Genomic DNA, 21,409 nt, shown 5'->3' on the forward strand with positions numbered 1-21,409 from the left:
TGCAGTGTGCCTGTATGGCTTATCGCCTGGTTTTAATGACAGCTCTTCTCACATAGTTTGAACTTCTGGTTCAGCTATTAACCTCTCTGGCATTGGAAATCATTATCAGGGTAGTAAATACATTTGATATACATGGGGGACTTCTAGCATTTTAAATAACTGAGTATAATTTAATGTCTCCTTTCCATAGCGTTGCATTTCTCAGGCCTGGCTGCTTTCTGAGAGTTAGTAATGAACAAGAACAGGAATAGAAAAGCCATTTTCCATTGCATACTTGGTTCCCCAGATTAGTCATCTATAGAAATCAAATGTGTTTGGTTAGGCTAAAATGGTTTGTAGTCAGCTCTTAAAAGTTCAGAATTGGTAAAGCCACCTTGGGGAGGCTAGATTGTGCACTGATGGAGCAAAGATTGCTGCACCACTGAAGAGTTCATAAAAACAATTTTAATGCATTAGACTTGCAACTATGAGTTGAACAAACAACTTTACTATGCTAATGCCTTCACTGGCCGGAAGACTGCCTTAAACTGACTTCAAGTTTTATCACCAAAGCAGCGAAGGTGAAAATAGCTTTGCAAAGCTGATTGCATGAGGAGGGCTGTGGAATGGCTGTTTTGAGGTGCTGCAGTACCACATGCTCATTAATTCCCATTTATTGCCTTGTATTGCTACTAAGGTTTGGGTAAATATGGGGAGAAGGGGATCACCAAAACATTTCTCTCACTCTTGTGATTCGGACTGTGTAGTGCAGCATATCGCCAGATTTGGCTTTTTTTCCTGTAAGCCCTTATGGTCAAAATAATAAAATGAGTAAGAATGAAAATGTCTTCCTATTCCATCTGCTGCTGTGTTCTCTTTAGTCATTGCCTGTACAGAATAATATGTACAACTGCTGTTGAGCCAAAATTTAACTGGCACTAATGAATGTAACTTAAAACAAAATTGAAAATATTTAGAAAACTTCTAAGTTTGGAAGTAGCACCTACCTCTAACAGTCACCAGGTCAGTCAAAACACTCTGCAAATGCTGTATATTTATACAGTACTACTGTGCTGCACATGTCACTGTTTGACAGTGGAATGTAGAACTTGATTGAGTTGTGATATACTGTAAAAAAAAATTGAGAATACAGCCATTGATTTTAAGTATATTTTTAATTGTTGGTGACATGTAGATATGAAAAGGAAATATTTTCAGAATCGGCTAAACTCAGTGTTAAATATTTAGATAGCTTCACTCTGAGCATTAAAACATAGAATGTGTTTTCTCCATCTTCAACATACATATCGAGCAAAAATAATACTTTAAAAGGAAGGAAAATCACCTTGTTATACTTTAAAATGGGGTGTTTGGTCTGTAGGCTGAGAAGAAGCAGAGACTTTGAAAGTAATGTTTGAAGGTTTCTAAACAAAACCTGTATGGAAAAGAGTAGAAGTTCCTCCAATAAATGTGTGTTTACTTGGAAGGTCTGATTCACTGTTACCGTGAAGCTCCTGCATGGTATCTGGTGAAAGAGTAAAACGTGAGGTTTCCAGAAATGTATAACCATGATTAGATAATGGGTGGAATTAATTAGTCAAAGGCTATCATCGAGTCTCATTAATCTTAGGGTGAAATTTTATCTTGAAATAGTAAAAATAGATCTGAGCCCTTCTATATTTTTGATACAATGCAGAGGTGTAACTTCTGACACTGTTGTTTTTTGCTAGTTGTTTAGTAGACTTAGGATGATAGAAATCAATAGGAGCGCTTCTTTAATTATGGAAACTGTAATAATAGAAATAATAAACATAACATGCTAGTCTTGTATGTAGCATGTGTGTAAACATAATAGAATAGATTAATACACATATATCACTTCTAGAAAAGGATGTTCTCAGCTTTCAGAGACCCCTTTATTAAATATGTGAAAACTGGAAAATTAGAAAAAACCATCAGATCCATCTGCTTAATTATTTGTGCTCTGCAGAGATGAGAGCAGAATTTGTTAATTTTTGGTAATGTTGCCTTATTCTTAGGTAACTTACGGCTCTTTTGACTATACTTCACTGCTCTATCTCTCTGACTACACTGAAGACTTTGGTGGTGGACGTTTTGTCTTTATGGATGCAGGTTCCAACAAGACTATAGAGCCCCGAGCAGGTAAGAGTCTTGGTTTGCCTGCATTGAGGCAGGCCAAATTGTACCATTTATTAACTGGGTGGGCTGGGGGATGTAGTGGGACTTTGTGTCAGCAGTAACTGTGGAATAATGTAGCATTTTGTCTTCAGATTGATTACATAAAAAGTAAAGATTAAAAAAGATTAAAATGTGGCCACAGGTTGAAATATCGGAGTTAAGCCACACAAAGTGACTTCCTTGAAAGCTGTAGGGCTTAGAACTGCAATCCAGTTATGACAGCTTAGCAGGTCACTATGCATCAAGAGCAAAGATAACTGTGTGACTACAGCAAATCCAAAATAAAGCAATTTATTTTAGACTGTCTGACCTGAAATTCCTTTGCTGTTCAAGGTGTAGCTTAATACCCTGTAATTGCTGTGGGCTGGGTGTGAAGATGATTGATTACCACAGCTCTGCTAACCTGCAGTAACATGATGAACCATGGTAACTTGGTTATAAGTCCATACCTGCTTTCAGTAGATCTGACAGAGGTGAGCATTCTGATGGCTGTCGGTTATACCTTAAAAAAAAAAAAAAAAAAAAAAAAAAGCCTTTTCTTTAAGGCTGGTTTAAGTTTTTTTTCTAATAAGTGAATCACTTGAGACTAGAATTACTTTGGGGCAGTATATCTAGGAAGAAAGAGCTCAGCCTCAACTCATCTGTCTGGCAGGTGAGTACTGAGCTTACAGCAGTGTAACCTTTTACAATGCAAGACCAGTCACACTTTTGCAGAAAAAAAAATCAAGGACAACTTTATATTCCTACTGTGTTCTGTCTTTTTTTTCAAGAGAGGAAAAGATGGAAATTTACTCATTTAAAGACAGCCTCAGTAATTGTCCGCTGACAGGCATCAACCCAAGCAGAACTGACCTCTGACTATTGCTGCCTGCAAATGGGGATGGGTGTGGGGTTTTTTGACTTACGGATCATAGTGATCCACTCACCAGCAGTAATGCTGGCTTAGATAAACTCTGATATTATCTGCATTCTGGGTTTGGTATCAAGAATTGTAGGTTTGATTATTTTGGCTTTTGTGGTTGGAAATAAACCCTAAACTGAAAGTATCATCTTCTGCAAAATGCTGCCACCAGTATTTTGAAAGGGAACAAATTAACCTATTTCATTTCCAGATGCAATTCTAAGATTAACATGTTTTTATAGCTGTAGAAATCATAGTTGAATTTTAGGTAGCTGGGAGGACAGCTGTCTCCTTGCACAGTACAGGGGCACTCAGTCCGATTGCTGTATGCAGTGTGCCTCTGACTTAATTTCAAAAAGTCTGCAACTGTGAAATTGCTTCCATTCAGCCCCATCCAGTTAATTTTCAGGCTCTGCTGCAAGGTGTTTGCTCTTTATGTTGTTCTTGGGGATGAAGGGGGAGCAGATGAAATACAGAAAGATTTTTTTTTTTTTTTTAACAGCACCTGGTTTTGGCCATTCTCTTTCACAGGTTGTTGTATTGACAGTATGCGTGCCACAGAACTGGTTAAACACACCTTTATAAAACAAAACGATGCAAAGCTCAGAGGGAATGGCCTTTTTTGAAAGATCAAATGTGCTACATGTACACAACAGAAAATTAAGTTTAATGCCAGTTACACCTTTCTAACACACTCCTCTGTCTAAACACATTTGTCAGGGGTCCCGTGATTGTGTCACTGCCTATGGTACAATCTAAATAACTACTAACATCCTGTGAGAAGAGGGAGAAAAGCTTTAGAGGTGAAGCATAATGTGAAGGCAATTGCACTTAGTTTTCTTCTTGCTGATAAAACGCAGCTTGTGAGAGAATTCGAAGGAGGGAATGACCCCAGGGTGTTTTCTGTTGCTGGTACAAGCTGATGTATTTTTCATGTTCAGAATGTTCCTTTCCAGTGTTTTTTCTCTCCTTCCCTCTTTGTGCTTTTTTTGTTTGTTTGTTTTATGCTTCTTTTGATCCTTTGTGCTTCTCCTGTCACTCCAACCGAACTTTTAAAACCATGTGTTGATAAGCTTTTATGCTTCTCATTTAGGAGATTTGGGCTTTTTTAGAGATGACCGTTGTAATTGCTGGTTCAGTTTTAGTGCGTGACAGCTAAGTTACCTTCTCCATATTGCTAATGCTATTTGAGTTCCAAAACCTGGCACTTCTTGTTGTCTCAGCCTGCATTTTCGGAACCTGGTACTGTGTGCCAAAATGAGCACATTTCTTTTTCTGTGAGCAGTAATTTGTTAAAGTGTCAGGCTTTACAGTAGGGAACGATGCAGCAGAGCAGAAAAGCAGTAATTGGAAATGCAAAAAAAAGACAATTAAAAATAAAACATTGGGATTTCCTGTGTTTTGGAGTGCTGCCTAGGCAAGTCCCACTGCTGCTTCAAATGCTTTCGCAGCACTCGCCATTTAAGGATCAGTCTTAGCCAGACAGTTAGGGACAGGGAAAACTGTTTTGTTAGAAGTGGAGCCTGATTTTAAAACATTTATCACTTCTCTAAGTATGTATCACTGGTGGATTGTATAAGAAGTCTGTAAGTACCAATTCTCGCGTATTTGAGTGAAAGACTCTCAATATAATTTTGTAGCATGGTCTATAACATCGCCTAGTTCAATTATTAACAAACACCTCTAGCTTTAAGAAGGAATTATAATTTATTAACCTAGAGGCTCTTGAGATTTTTTTCTTTTTAACAGACATGAACAAGTCACCCCTATGATGCCAATTCACATGTACAGACCTGTGGCTAATTCATAACCAAATGTGGCATTAAGGAACACATCTTTCTTGTGCCCTGATGGGCTTCAGAAGTATATATGTGTCTTTTGACTTAAGTCAGGACCTCTGTCTGCTGCAAGAAACTCGCTGTACCATGAGTAAGAGAATTCTTGGTGCCAAGAGAAATCCTACTTTGAAAGGAAACCTTTTTTTTGGACAAAGAAACAGTTCTAAAGTATTATCTGTTGCTTTTAAATGGCTTGATTCTATTTCCAAAATTGAGGTATGAGCATTTTGTTTTCATCCGTTGCACCAGGGGTAGCTCTGTTCAAGAGACTAAATGAAATAGAGCAACGGTTAGAATGAGGTTCTTCAAAATGAAGCCCACAGCCCTTTCAACATTAAGTTTCCTTTGCTGGCCTCAGGCCTGTTTTAGTAATCCTCAATGGATACAGGAGGATTAAGAATAAATGGCAGGCATCAAGGCATTCCTTTTTAATGATAAAATTGGTATACTTTCTGCTGCTACTAAATTTATCAGTGTAAACCATATTTAAAATGTCATCATTTTGGAGAGTCTTGGGTGAATTTGGGGACTGGCAATATTAGACAGGTCACAGACTTCACTTTATGATAAAGTGTAGATGAAATGCTGCAGTTGGAATGAAATCTCAGTACTAGTTATGTGTTCCTTATTTGCACGTATGTTTCTTGGTTTTAAGGTCAGCTTTGCACTTATTTTCAACTCACAAAGGAGTTTGTTCTTCATAAAAGTTGTTTATTATATAAGGGTAGAAGGAAGGGTTGCAATCACTTCTGTGTGTTTGTGGAAGAAAATAATCTATGGTGCAAAATGAATTTTGTGCATTGGAGAGCGAAATGTGACTCTTCCTTGAATATCAAACTTAGCATATTTTCATAGCTGTCAGAAGTGCGTGTTTCTGAAAGTGTAAAAATATTTGAGATGGAAGAAATGAGCTATTTGGGAACTTGTGAAGTTGGATTATTCTTCATTTAGAATGAAAAAAAAGTATATGCTCAAAGCCAGAGCCTTTAGTTATTTCTGCTCAGGTAAGGAAAAGCATATGTTTAAGAATGCATACATAGCTTTCTCAGTGCAGGAAGGGGCTTCAGGGTGTCTGTGTATACATTCACTGGGATAAGTGTAGCTTTAATGCAGTGGTTAGATATCACCTGACTGTCAGATCATGTAATCACGAGAATAAGTGCAGAACTCCAAGTTAAGTGGTGGGAATTTGTCATATCTTTATTTTATTGTACTCTTTAAAAAATCAGTTTGGAGGAATTCACTACTAAAGGCTGAAGGAATGCAGCATAGTGACAGAAAGTGCAATGACATGAAAAGTAAGATTTCCAGACTCAGAAGTCCCACAGCAACATTAACACAAGGTGTGAAAATTGTGTTTAAAACAAACTTAGTAATCCATCTTGTATCATGGAATAGTTGATCCCCGCCCCCCCCCCCCCCCCCCCCCGTATAGGTACTCTGATCTTTCTCCACATTGAATCTGGATGATGTGGGTGATAACCTTCTGGCATTCCTAGCTTTAATTTTGCTCCAATCAGTAAAACTGGAGCACATCTTGATATTAAATCAGTAACAGCTGAAAGCTGAGAATGATTTAAAAAATCCACAGAAGTAGCTGTCAGTCCTAGAGAAGGATAAATGGAGCCGGCATTAGCAGCTGCAGTAATAACCAGCTATGCAAAGTTCATGGGTTGGTAGGAGAGCAATTTTTACTGATTTGCAATACTAATCACAAATTGCACCTGGGACTGGTAAGATGATTTCAGAGAGAAATGGTAGAAAAAGGAGGACCTGTTGTAATTGTGACAAAAATATGTAGAAAATAGCTCAATAGTGCCTCATTTCTTTCTATGAAGATTTTCTTTTTGCTTTCTTTTTTGTCTTCCATGGAAGGATAACTGTCTTCCAGACTCTGGTTTTGTATTCCAGTGATGCTTGATGATAGGTTTATGATGGCATTAAATGAAATAATCTTTTAATTGGGCCCATAAAGCAATAGGTATCTGGGAGGCGCATGTCAGACCTGCACTTCCCATGCTGCTTATATGAATTACTTTATACAAAATACACTATCTTTGAGGGCATCTGAGGATAGTAACGGTCACTTTACACTAGCTGGACCATTGAAAGGCTTGAGGAGTGTTGGGGTAACAGGGGGAGCTAAACAGATCTCTTGTGTTACAGTGTTCCACAGAGTGTTGTGAAGCACTGTCAATATTGAGAACTGGCCTCTAAAGGCTTTTTTCCTTGGTATAAAATACTTGGTTATAAATGAACACACATAGCATTGCACCTTACGTGTTTTTCATTGCTTGCTGCGCAAGACTTTGTTTTATGTAATGCATATGCAGGCCAATATCTCATGAATTTGATTTGATACTGCTAGACAAATACACAGCAAAGCTGAAGGCATAAAGAGGGAGCAGAAGAAAATCAGCTTCAACCAGTTACCTGATGAAATTCAGGTAATGTAACAGATAAAATAAAACAAAATACCAAATTAACTGCAGGTTCAGCTGTGTTATGCTGTATAGTTCAGTAATGATGTTTCATTTCTTGGTTCCTAAGCTTTGTGAGTGTTAACGTCACACACCATAGGTGCTATCATGAAGTCTTTTTGTTTAAAGCCAATTTTTTGAATAAGAAATGAGCAGCAGAAGTTACCCTTGTGTTTATGCTTTAGTGATTTGCTAAATGTAAGGCTGAATTCCTTCTCCATCAGAAGCCCAAAACGTAGAACTTGGGTATCTGTGTGATTTGACCACAGCTCTACTAAACATGCCATGTTTAGCAAGGTCAAGAAAAGTAAAATAGATGATCCAGAGGCATTTCATGTGATTGAAATTGCAACACTTTGTTCTTAGAGGCTTCTCTTGGTGAGAACTTCTTGTAGGAGTCCAATTTAGAAACCTTCTGCAGCTGCCCAGAGTGCTCTAACATGGGAGAATAGAGCAGACTTGACCATATTCATTGGGTGAGGTTGAGTACCAAAGGGGAGAACTGGAAGGCAGAGCAGAGGTGATATCCCTGTCCTTCTCTTGGCTTTAGGGAGAAGAAATGGAGCCAAAAGGCCTTGGTGAGACTTGGTAACAGTGATTAGGAGAGAGTTATGCAGTTTTCACTTCTAAATACTTCACTAGGTTGTCACACCTTCAGACATAATGTACAGAGCGGAAACTGCTGTTATTTTGGGCAACCAACTGTGCTGATAGGAGAGAAGCAGGCAGAGATTCTGTTGAAGTCTAAAAAAGCTCATGTACTTTTAGTAGGAAATAATTAAGTTCACTTATGTTCTTTAAAAACTGTAATTTGGAATTTTTCAGTCCAGGTGCTTCTGAATTTAAAATAGAAGCAAGTACTTTTAAAATTATTGATAATACTTCTGCAAATTACAAGCTGGCTGTGGGAGAGTTTGCTATGTTAATCAGTGATCTTATTTATAACAGCAAGTAATTTCTCTGTCTACTAAATCCATTTGGGACAAGTTTGTAACTAGGCTTCATTAGATACCCGTTGCAGTTAGGTGGTGTGTGGGGGGGGTTTGGGGTCGGTTGTTTGTTTTGGTTTTTTTTTTAGGCCATAGGCTTCTTTATGCTTCTGTGCTTGGCATGTATGTAGAAAAATTGTTTACTTGTGCCCTCTCTTCTGGCACCCTCTCTTCACCCCAGATCAGGGCACTCACAGATGCTGTCATTCCATGTTACTTTTGTGGGTTTTAGGTAAGGACTTGCTTAAAGCTCTCCCCATTCAACACTTATTTATATGTAATTGAATAAGTGTATCTGTTAAGTTTTATTGTGTGATTACAGAAAATATTATCAGGTTATTTGCCTAATAATATGGTGGTTTTTCTTGGACACTTTACATGAGAATGAATTAGCAATTAATCCTAAAGAGATGACAAGGATGAGAACACAATTATGTTTGTGCAATTGTGTCACAGCAGTGCTTCTGTCTTGGTGTCATTCAGCAGACGAGATGCAGTTTTTCCTTCTTTCCCGAGTAACATTTAGAGCCGGTAAATGTTAAGCAGACAGTCAAAGCTGTCAGTGCGTAAGATGAAAGGTGTTGAATAGATCTGTAGTGCCAAATAAACCGTTCCTGCTTCCCTTTAATCAGGCAGATGAGTTGCTTCATTCCTTTCTGAGCAGCAGCGCAGTCTTTCCAGTGCCCCCAACCAGCTGCTGTGGACAGTGGATGGAGGTGAGACCTCTTACATTCCCTCAGCCTTGCTTTGCATCCCTTCCCTGTTGCTGGTACCAGGCAGGGGTAGCCCCTGCCCTTCCCTGGCGTCTACCCACAGCTTAAGCAGACCAAGGAGGAGAGTGAGGAGACAGTTATTCATTCCCTTACTTGCTTGCATGATTGAGTGTTGGTTGAGACAATCTAACACATAATTTGCAGTTTCTCCTTGATGTTCTCATGACCCAAGGAGTTTACAAGGAAATTTGGCAGTGAATTAAAATAGAAGGGCCAGAAGGATGCTGCCAAGAAAGCAGAAGTGGTAATCTCATGTGAAGGATGGGAGCATGAATGGACTTGGAATCCAGTGGCAAAACAGGTGTGCTGCAAATAGAAGGTGATTGCCAAAGTTGATATTAATGTGAATGGCCTGTTCCATGTGTAATCAGAATAATTGAAGTTGGAAGGGAACCTCTGGAGGTCATCTACTCCGTGCCCCCTGCTCAAAAATCAAGCACAGGAGACATGGGGGTAGCAAAATATGTGTGCCTGAGACATACCTGGGAAATGTCAGTATCTGAATGCTGCACTCACATGTGCTAATGGTATGACCCTGAGCAACCTGATGGAACTCAAAAGTTGGATATCATTTAGAAGTTGGCCTTGATTTGAGAAAGGGAATTGGACCAGATGACCTTTCAAGGTCTCTTCCAACCTAAGTTATACAATGAATTTGTAAGATTAGAGGCATAATAATCTTGTAGTATTTTTTCTTATGAGCATTGTGGTATGTTAGTATTTGTATGGTTCTCAAAGTCCTTTCATATATTCTTTACATCTTGTTATAATTTAATCTGGCATGCCTTACTACTTTTTCTCTTGCCAAAATAAGAACAACAGAGGATATTTTTTTATAATACTTGTAAAACAGAATGTGTGTTAAATGCATAGTATTGTAATGCTGTTTACTAATTAATTTTCACAGTAACCTTTTTAGAATAGGTCAGTACTAACTTCATTTTAGAGACAAGGAGACAAATGAGAGCGCAAGTGGTTTGATTGGAGTCACAGTTACATGTCAAGGGCATAGTTGTCATTGAAAATTGTTTCCTTTGTATATTCCTCCAATCTATATCTCACAGTACAGAGGTTAGGTAGCAAATTGTAGGCAGCTTGTTTATGGAAGTGCAACTGAATATTAAAATTCAGCACAGATAAAATCTCCTGAGAGCAAGCCTTATGGGAATACTTACGTTTTTACTGTGATATATAGCTGAATGCATAATTCTTTCCTACCTATATGCTGCTTCTTGCAGTGGTTGTATTTTCTGAGTACATCTAAAAAGAATTCATTGCTAAGAGGCAATTATGAATGTCATTAAAACCTGGGAAAAGCAAAAGCAGGGAAAAGCAAAAGCAAGGAAAAGCAAAAGCTCATAGTTAATACCTATATTCCTCTAGTGGTTTTTTTTGAGTAATTAAATGGGACATAATTGCTGCATAGTGAAATATCCATTGCTTTTGCTGCTTAAGTATTATTCCTGAAAATTACAGTGTTGCTTCATCTAAATTAGGATCACATAAAATTCATAGCAGTGGAGCTTGTGACTGGCACTTGTATGTCTTTATAAATAATGATTCCTGTGGATCAGTGCAAAAATTTATTCTCAAAAAATCAGGAGAATAAGTGGTTACCTCTAATATGATTAAGCTCCCTGTAAGAGGAGCAAGACCTTTCCTGTTTTTCACATCACAAGCTTTTCTCAGCCTGACAGCACTTAAGAGCTTGACTTGTGTCAGTGACACCGAAGATAGGGCTCAGTTTTGATGGATGCTGTGGCACTGAGCTTGTTAGCAGTTCCTTGTCCTAGGTCACTGTGAGAGGGTGGTGTATTTAAATGAGTTTGCATCTGAGTGTTCCATGACATTAGTTCTTTCATCCCCAATGCAATTTATCCTTTGTTTACTCTTAAGTTTTTAAAACTTGTGTGGATGCTTAAGGGCCATAGAAAGAAGGGACTGTGAAGCAGCTCCACCTGTGGATGAAGCTCTTGACTAATCTTGGTACAGAAGCAGAGCTGGAGGCGTATCTGTGAACTAGAAAGAGGAGCGACTGCCTCACAATAACACTTTCTGCAATCTGCAAGGAACAGAAGCTCATCAGCTAAGCTTTTATTGGACCAAACTCCATCTTGAAACACACTTTCTAGCACTTAATGCTGGAAAGTAGAGAAAACATGGAAAGGAAAACAAGCTGTAGATTCAGGTATTGTGGTCACATAGAGATCAAAGGCAAGGATTGATTACTTCTGTTCCTGTAGAGATATGCAGGCAAGCTAATCATTTAGAAACAGGCTCTTGCAGGTCTTGAGGTTACCACAAATCTTTCCAATTCTTTGGTTTTTTTCTCTTCTAATAAGAAAGGTGAGAACAAGTGCATTTGTGTGGGAGGAACTTCCTCCAGTCCATTGTTGCACTCTTCCATGGGAACTAGGCTGGAGTATAGCTCACTCCCCTATTACTAGACAGCCTGATGGAAATCTTGAAGCCATTAGGGAACAGCTGTGAAGAAATGTTAAGTGTTCGTGGGCAGAAAAGAGGAAAGAGCGTGGATAGAAGTGCCTACAAAATGTATTTTAATCTAATATGGGGGCTGTATGTCCAAGTGCTAAAAGCACTGATTTCTGTGGTGTGCTCTGCCTGATTGACTTCTCATGGAATGGGAAGTGGAGGTGAGGAGGAGATGATAAATAGATGTGAGACAGCAGCCCACGGTTCCTTGTACCTTATTATGGATCTAAAACCCTTCCATGAGGTTGAGGTACTGGTCAAAGCATCATGAAACTAAAGAAGCAATGGATTTTTTGACACCTTGCAATGATTGGGGAAAATGAGTCAAATGTTCACAATCGGGATGAAATACTTTTCAGACTGTAGATTTATCTCAGTGGAAAAAACCAAATCCTTTGGTTTTTACCCTTGGCATCACTTCTAACCCCAGGACACCTCTATTCCAGTCTTCATCCTTCAGAACGTAGCTCAGACTGGCCTCTTTCTGAAAGCTTAGAAGCATGGACCTCAAAACAGGAGATGATCCCTTTGCTGTTTCTTCCTCTCCAAAAGTTCATCCCTTAAGGACCAGGGATTAAACACTTTCTCTTATTTGGTTAGATAATATACTATAAAGTTATACTGAGTAGTAGCTTGTGATCTCAAAAAAGCTTATGCTTTTAACAGTAAGTGTTCATAAATCAAACTGAAACTATGTGCCAGGAGGTAGTAGTCAAGATTTCTTTAGTGGAGCAGAAAAGCATGTTGGAAAGAAATCTGCACAGGCAGGTCAGAGGAGGGGAGAAGAAAATTAAAAGACCAATTTGAGGCCATTGTTAAATAATGAAAGAAAAGGACAAAGGAAATGGGATTAGAATTTTACACACTTTCTCCTGAGCTTTTGACAACCAAAAATATTTCATCAGGAAATAGTACATACATACTTTTATCTGCAATGAATAGTTGCATAGCCATTCTTTAGCATTTGTAGTACAACAGTAATCTTTTATGAAGCTCAGCATTTACTCTATCAATATTTCATAGTCTGGAGAGCTTAGTGGAACTGCCCTATGCATGTCTTCCTCACCATTCACAACGAGAGAAATCCTATCACAGCTATGTTAGTTGTGGCAGTGCACTTAAAGTGCACTTTAAACACTTTGAATGCAATCTCACAGCTAAAATCAGACCCATATTGCATATTATCCTACTAACTTACTAATATGGTTCATAGTTTGGAACTTTGGGGTTTAAAATCTTAACTCAAAATTGATCAAAATTAGCTAGAACAAGGACAGGTTATAACCTAGGAGTAGGTCCATGCTTTCTTAAGGAACTTGCTTAGTCCTGACCTGCTTGCTTTTTTGTAGTGACTTAATTTTTGAAGTGGTTTCCATATACTGTGTATTGAAGCAAGATTATGAAGGGTCCAGTCTCGGTGTGCTTGAAAGTCCTAGAAGTAATCCTATCCAGTAATGGTACAGCTTTATTTTATCTTGTGTCTTTCCCCAGGAGTCTCTGGATAATGATATTGCCATATATTCCTTGAAGGTTTTGTCAGCTGGGATGGGAATTAACATTCTTTACCCTCTTTTTGAACCTTTATACTATTAAAAATAGTGTACCATGGAGAAAGTGTGCTTTTGCTTCAAAATTTTGCAGTGGAAGTTAGTTTTAAAAGCAATTTGTCCCAAGTGAGGAAAAGTATCTTTGAAAACTGACCGTAGGCTTGTTCAGTGACTTGGAGACCCTGTTTGACAGATACGGGATGAGATGCACAAGGAGCTATAAGATACCATATATATGAAGACATATTTATTAAAGAAAGAAATTAAAAGACATTCTGTATAGGCAAAAAATCCAGTTTAACTGGCTTAAACAATATAAACAATACACTGAAACTTGTCTAACTCTGAATTACTACTACTACTAATAAGAGATCAAACGAAAAAGCTTGAAAATCAGTTTAAGGCAAAGCTTTGGGTGAGTAGGTGAGGGACTGATAATAAAGTACTTGAATGATGTTGAAATAAGATTTAAAAGAAAAAAAAAAATCATGACACAGGGACTTTGTATGAAATCTTTAGGGTAGCCCTGTTCATTGTAACACTCGTAGGATAGGAGTACATTGCCTTCATTTAGTCTTTCATCCAGAAAAGCAGGACGCCAAGGTGTAAATGAGCTGTGCATATGAATGAATCTATTTTTTTTTTTTATATATATATATATATAGCTTTACCAATTATTGATGTGCAGCCACAGGCAGAGAAGAGTATGATATGACTTCTGCTTGGCAGTTATGAGAGACAATGTGAACTATGAAAGATAAAATGTGAACTGCAACTGAATATGCAAGGGACTCGGAGGCTACTCAAATAGACTTTAGAGATTAGTGGGTAAACTGAGCTCCATGAGGCCAGTCTAGTTTTGTTCAAATCTCCCATGTGTGCTGCTTAGGAGTATGCAAGCAAAATAACTTCTGGATCTTTTGGATCACCTTTAGTTAGAAGAGAAAACCAGCTGTGTTGTTTGGTGCCCATTTCCGCAGTGGAGATTGTATAATAGTTGGAATAGTTTATCTTGTTGTGCAAATTTTAAGTAGGCATGTAAATGTTTCATTTTTTGCCTGATTGTGAATGAGTCCCAGGCAGAGTTAGACTGTCAATATCAGTTCCCTATGATAAGCTTTTTAACAAACTTTAATCTAATTTGAACAGTGGAAAAAAAGCCTGAGTAGGAAAACCACATGCTATTGGGATAAAACAGCTGTGCATATGAGTATTACTAGCTTTCTCAGGAGAACTTGAGCAGTCCTACAGAGTTGCGTCAGTTCTGAGTTACTTGCTAAACATCAAACTCTTGTGTTCTCAGAACAGTTTAATAATGTGAAAGTGCAGAGGGCTCCGTTCTGCTGTTTCATCAAGTGGGATGCTAATATACCTCTGCTGTCATTATAAAAGTAACTCATTTAGAAGCAAAGAAAATCATTTCACCTTGATGCCACTTAACGCCTGGAGAACCCCAAGGCAGGGTGGTGGTCAAAGCTGGGACAGGATGAAGCACAGGAGTAAGAGCTTGCATCTATAAAACAATTTCCAAGCCCATGCATTGATGGAGTGGCTCTTTCTAAGGAAAATTAATTTGTATATGACTGATACATAACTTTCTAACCTGGCTGAGCAGGGAGTGATCAGACTGCACAAAAAGCTATAGCAAATACTTGGTACAATGCTGATAAGCTGAAACAACTGCTTGTAAACCTGCTGAGCATTTTTTCACTGAAGACTTTTTGCCACCTTTGTAGTACTTCCTCCTTCTTTGGTCTAAAATTAGAGGCCAGGCTAGAAGGGGAGCAGGGAGGAAATCAATACACTTTGCTGATGGTCACTAGAGTTGCTTGCCTTTTTTTCTGAGGCAACTAAGAACTGGCGGCAGATGTTCTTGGCCTCCTCTCGCCTTTTATAAACCATGAGATACGGTGGAATTATGTCTCCAGCTTTGTAGCACAAAGGATTAATGTACGTTTTAAACAGTACATAAAGCTGTCAGAGTGCAGCATAAGCTCGTTTGTCTTTGTGATGACCTATGGGCTCTCAGGTAGCTAGGGAACAGTTGGACTGAGACAACAGCAAAACTGTATAGAGAGCTGATAGTTGAGTGGCAAACTCCATGTCACTGATTAAATACTTTTTCTTTACAGGCCGGGTTTCCTTTTTCACCTCTGGATCGGAGAATCTTCATCGGGTGGAAAAGGTTCACTGGGGCACTCGCTATGCCATCACCATCTCCTTCACTTGCAACCCAGACCATGGCATTGGGGATCCAGTCTTGATGTAATTCCCCTGGGGATGGAACATGAGGTCAAATGGAATGAGAGAAGCCCTGCAAGAGGAGAGGAAAGAGGGAGATAACATCTCTTGTAACCTCACATTCAATTACAGTTTCCCAGCTGTATTAATGTATTGTAATACATTTTGTTTTCACATGTCCGTTTCCATAAATGCTGCAAACAGTGCCTTAAAGACCATCTTAAATTTGGTGTATTCTGAAAATGGTTTGTCTTCATGCCCTAAAGGGATAGGCTACAAAGAAGAGTCCTGGAGTCGGCTCTTTATTTTTTTTATTATTTTTTTTTTTAAATTCCCCAGTTTAAGAGACAATCTATCTTTTGGACCATGTCTTGATATGACTCCCCCATGCTGCTGTTACCTGTTGTTTAATTATTTAGTCTCTTCAGTTACTAATGGAATGTAGAAAGCTTGACCTAAGATAATAGAGCAAGATGAGTGTTATTCTTCTGAACATACCTTCTGTTGAGAGGAATGTATCTCCTTAGCATGGGCATTAGCGTGCAATACATTATGGTTTGACTACTGGGACTTACTTGAACTTTTTTTAATTGAATTACTACAGATATTTTCTGCTACAAACTGGGACTAGTTAACACAAAGTCAGAAATACAATTCTCTGGTTAGCCAAAAAACATACTGCTTTTGGATTACAAATGCTTTGGTGTGCTAGGGAATGTCATGGCATTAGATCCCTCTGATCAGAATACAGCATTCCCAACTCACCTAATTTTCTCTGAGTCATCACAAAAATGATCAGTCTTCCTGTTGGAAGCCCAGTATTAAGGTTATTAAGAGCTCTTTATGGAGATGGCTTGACCATGTAACCCTGTACATTAAGTAAACACTAAGAAGGAAAGCTGGGCAGAGGTAATCAGACAGTTCTCTGGATTCATCTGAGCATTCATCGATACCTAATTCCCAGGTAGGGCAGTAGGATTTGGGAGGGGAACAGCTGAGAAAAAAAGCTAGTTTTGTTGTGGTTTTCCATATGCCAGTTCTGGCCTCCTTAGACTCAATCCTGTAAACCTTGGCTTGCTGTTGGTGGGCTGGCTAACAAAACCACATGGACCTGTGGACTGTGGTATGTGGGGTCTGAGGGAAACTGGTGTCCACCTACATTTTAAATTGACATGGTCTTGAGCTGGAGCTCGATAATAAAACACTTTTAGGCCCAATAAATACATGTTTTTAATGTGGTCTGAAGACCAAGTTGAAGGAAGCTTGGTTTTTTTTTTTTAATTGTTGATGCAATTATAAATCTTGTGTTGTGAAATACTGTGTTTTATCTTGTCCGAAACAATGTTTTATCTGTTTCAGAAAGTTTCTCAATAGCTCTTTTTGGACTTTGCTTTTTCAGTTTAGTATGAAGACTTTTTTCTATTAACGAGGACCATTAGTCTGTGGTGTTCCTTGAATAATAAATTGCAAGGACTTCAGAGAAGAGGGGACGATTGCATTGCAGTACAGATAAAGTAACAAATACATAATCTTGCCAACTACCTTGCTTTCTTATTACAATCAAAGATTTCTGTGGGTCAGTGCATTGATAAGTAAATGGTAGGAAAACCTAATTTTTTCTCATTCTGAAGCAAACATGTTCATTTGTTTTATTAATAGTCTATATAATTTCTGTGAAACACTGAAAATCTGGAAGGGTGCTTTGATTTTTTTTTTTTAATGCATACAGTTTTCACTTTTGTTTTAATCTAGCCTTTTATGGAAATAGTAAGTATTGGAGGAGATTACACTGAAGATCAATATAAAGAGGAATGATGACAGGATACTTAGACTTGTTCTATTGTGAGTGTTCTCATATGGCACACCAGCAAGATGGGTCTTTTGTAATTTCATTTCTTTGTTCTCAAACCTGAAAAAGGCTTCCTTGTCCATGCTAACAAGGTAAGAATTGTTAAAATGGCTGGATGCTAGGAAATAATAAAGTCAGTTGGGTTCTGTATCTAAATACTTGTCTCAAAGCCTGTTAATTCCAATAAATATGCATTACACCCAAGTTGTAAGTTTATGTGAAGGCAGACCAAGATCACCAGCAACTGCTTTACTGGCTTAAAACTTGATTTCTAACGTTACACTGAGATTTAAATGTAGGGCCTTTTCCACAAAAATACCTGATAGCAGTGGAATCTAAATATGAATGGACCTGTGTGGATTTGGGTTAGGATTCTCCAGATTGAGGTCCTATGTTCCAAAATTCTTAACTTCACCGTAAGTCCTATCACTGCTCTGCAATGCTGTCCTATAAATTGCTTTGCCACTTTTAAAAGTGTTAGTTACTTCTGTCTGTCGTGCAGGCTTTGAGTTGCACTAAATGAACACGGCACTTTCAGAACTGCCTTCTATAATATAAATACTGCTCAACAAGATGATGTTAGACCATGGGGGAGATCTCGGCTAATCTCCTCTCGGATTTTCATCTTTTGAAGATGCCGTGTATTGTAGTATCTCCCGAACATGGTGCATCTCTCGTGCTATGAATTGACTGTCATTCAGAAATAAAATCAAGTTGGTATTTGTCTTTTGGAGTTTTTAAGCTTCAGTAATGTGTTCAATGTGATGACCAGACCTGTCAAATATAATTTGTGGAAAAACGTGTGCTGTACCTGGTAAGAGAATTCATCTTTTGAAAGAAGTATAATAATTCAATATGCTGTATGTTTCAGTACCAACCAAGACTTTTCTATTTGAAGCTTTAATATCTGGACTACTAAAAGCAATATCTAGATCTATGAAGAAATTAAATAGCAAATGAGGAAGTACAGTGCCATCTAAAAGATTCTGAACATAGCCTCCAGCAGGGAAACAGTAATTGCAGAAAGGCTGATGTTCCTGGGGCAGAGTGGAAGTTGCAGAATTCACTGATCATTAGAAATAAACTTGGCTTAATTTATTTTAGTTCCCTTAAATACCCTGAATAACTTTTTATTAAGGGTATCTCTTCCCAGTTCTTGACAGATAATTCTGAAATACTTTAATTACTGCCTGTCCTCTTTCAGGTTCAGTCTGCCTGTTGCTACTGGGAAATGCAGTGCTCTGTTTCTTAGAACTCTGATTATGCCGAGGGCAGGATTTGTTCTGTTAAACTAACATAAATCTGATGCCAAGCTCCTGCAGACAAGTACTCTTAATTGAACATTCGGTGACAGCAGAATTTGGCTTGATGTTTCCCAGTTGTGTGAGAACCTTTGTAAAGAGCCCTTGTGGTTCAAACAAAGTAAAGAAAGGTCAGTACATGTTCAGTGTGAATTGAGGCTAAGTCCTGACACTAAATTTACATCCTTGTACCTGAAAGCATACTTGTTACAAGTATTTGGGAATGTTGATTTGTATTTTGAAAGAAAAATATTTGTAAGGAAAGGTAAAGCCTGCTTGTGTGAAAAGTCCCAGGGTGAAATAGGAAACACGGCAGGAGAGCAAGCCAGAGTTTGAATCCCTACTAAGAGATTGAGTGAAGCTTCTTGAGAGCTTCTGTGAAATTGTACAACTTTTAAAACTATCTTTTCATTCAAAGGTTTTGGGGAATATCAGGAACTTTTGTAAAATTAACAGGTATGGGATCAGATTAGGCTTTTAGTGTAAACCTAGCTTTCAATCCTGTAGCATGCATTTTATTTTAATTTTTTATCCCCTATGACAAGATTCTAGGAACTCTGAGTGGACTTCTTGCCATTTCTCATGTATAAAATTTTCATTGTGTAAGCAGCTGTGGAATCATTGTGTTTTTTCATTACCCATAAATCAACTGAAAGTTTGGAAAGGTACATTTATGTTGAGATTTTCCTGAATAAGTATTGTCCACATAAGATATTCTAAGCTCCATCTTAACGAACTTCAAGTCCAGAAATGTTTACCAGGATACTCTATTTACAAAAAGATTTTAATTTGGATTTATAACAGAAATTTAGCTTCATGTCTTATTTATTTTTATTTATAAGGTAAACATCTCAACAGGGTACTTTCCGAGGCTGTAGCATATAATGATCTGCACGTTAAAATAAAAGTGTAGCTGAAATGGCATTGATAATGACTATGCTGTCAAGAAAATCTGGTTTTGTTTCTTCTTTAATTGCAATTCTTGGTACATTTGAATTTCTCCTTTATAGCTTTCCTTTCCCCAGTAAATAAAGATCGCTTTGTTCTTAATACAGAGTTCCTCGCATTCCTTCTACATCCAGATAGCCTTACACAGTGTTTAAATGCGAATTGGATCTCTCTAACATGCTCATGTGTAGCTTTGTGCAATATTTCTTTCTTATCTAAATTCTAGGAATAAACCCAGGAAATGTTGCTGGAGATCAGGGCTCTTTGGGGGGGGGAATACAACCAACCACCCTCCTCCTCTTCCTTCCCCCAAGGAAAAAAAAAAAAATAAAAAAATTTCCAACTCCTGTCTCTCCTTTTTGAGTCTCTTGTGCGGAAATCCAACCAAACATTCCAAGAACAGCGGAAGAGTTATTTCCTTCCTGAACCGCAGATGGCTCTGGCATGCATCGATCATCTTAGCCCCATTCAGAAAGGCAGTCTTCTCAGGAAATCCGGCTAAGACAGCCATCGTAAAGTGGTGAGTGTCTATTGCTCCTTGTAAAATACTGTGAAGAACTATAGCATACTCTGCCTTATCTCTGTTTTTGTAAACCTTCTTAGGAAGCTGAAAGCTAATTTTATGTCATGTTTGCTGAAACCTGCCAGTCAACTCTCTTTTAATGACAATCCAGTTATCCCTAAAGCATATGTGTAGGCACTTCTTATCTTCCATATGAGTGCTTGTGGCTTGTACTAAAGCTTTCCAGGATGGACTGTCCAAGGAAAATAATTCTGTCCTATCTCCAAACTGCACATCTTCCTTTGATTCTGTCCATCATCTCCCCTCAAATCACTTATTTCATTTCTCAATTCCGTCCCAGCATACTTAAGCTTTTACCTGTAGCATATATTGAATAGGGTATATAAGCTCAGACCATTAGTTATTCATGGACTGGCTCGCTAGAACTGAAAAGGAATGAGCTTTTTCCCTATAACCCTTTTAGCCCATGCAGTGTATTAATCTTTAAGAAGAATTTCTAATGGTAGTGGAACTGTCAAATGTTCCTCAATTTTTGAGATTTTACATTCTACAGCGTTCATTTTTTCCAAATATGCTCTTATTTTTCTTCCAATGTAGGCACTGTCCATACTTGAAACAACACCCTTTATTTCAGAGATATTTATTTCTATCTTGCCTGTTTTCCTATATAGCTGAAATAATGACAAGGTAGGGATCAACGTTGCCTGCTGTTGAGCATTCTTGTCTTTCATGATAACTTGTGGACAGTGAGTACTGAATTTTGAAACAGATACTAGAGAAACTTATTTTTTCCTTTTTTTTTTTTGTTTTTGCTGTTCTTTGTCAGTGACTGTTTTGCATTAAGGAACTGCTGGTAGAGCTGCTCCTTTGTGAACTCTCATTGACTTTAACAGGATGCTCCACATGCAGATCAGACTGCGGGATCACAACAAGAAACGCCTTGCTTGGATAGTTGTTATTGTGAAATCAATAAAGCAGCCTGGAAGTACCATCTCCTTTATTTTTGTAAACTTGAGATGCATTCAAACAAAGCAAAACCCTCAAAATAGCTACGTTTACTGCTGGATAATCCTGAGGATGTCCAAGGAGTCTGGACTGGCTGAATCCATAAGCTGCCAGGTCAGATCTATTGTTAATAATGAACTTCACTGAGATCTTCACCCAAGACTTCAAGCTGAAGATTCAGTGGTGTAGGAGTATAGAAGGAGCATGTGCCTGAAACCATAGCGCCTCTTTTTGAAGGAAATATTTTATTTATAGAGAGAAGCTGAGATTTATGGAGTGTTCATGTTACTTGTTTCTGGAAACTTCTTGTAATAGGCCTCCAGTGTTCAAAAAGCTCATTTTA

At 38.2% G+C, this 21,409-nt stretch overlaps 1 protein-coding gene across 3 annotated transcripts in view; it reads left to right on the top strand.

Annotated features, from left to right (window-relative positions):
- Nucleotides 1–19,623, top strand: part of OGFOD3 (2-oxoglutarate and iron dependent oxygenase domain containing 3) — a 50,227-nt gene extending 30,604 nt beyond the window's left edge. For 2 of the 3 annotated variants that reach the window (XM_075519059.1, XM_075519060.1), the window contains 2 exons: nucleotides 2,019–2,142; nucleotides 15,332–19,623. In XM_075519059.1, the coding sequence (XP_075375174.1) occupies nucleotides 2,019–2,142; nucleotides 15,332–15,468 (261 nt within the window). In that variant the 3' untranslated portion in view covers nucleotides 15,469–19,623. The remainder of the gene's footprint in view (nucleotides 1–2,018; nucleotides 2,143–15,331) is intronic. The other variant, XM_075519061.1, reaches the window with a different exon arrangement.
- The last annotated feature ends 1,786 nt before the right edge of the window (nucleotides 19,624–21,409 follow it).

Source organism: Mycteria americana, chromosome 16, assembly GCF_035582795.1.
Source record: "Mycteria americana isolate JAX WOST 10 ecotype Jacksonville Zoo and Gardens chromosome 16, USCA_MyAme_1.0, whole genome shotgun sequence".
Classification (NCBI taxonomy): domain Eukaryota; kingdom Metazoa; phylum Chordata; class Aves; order Ciconiiformes; family Ciconiidae; genus Mycteria; species Mycteria americana.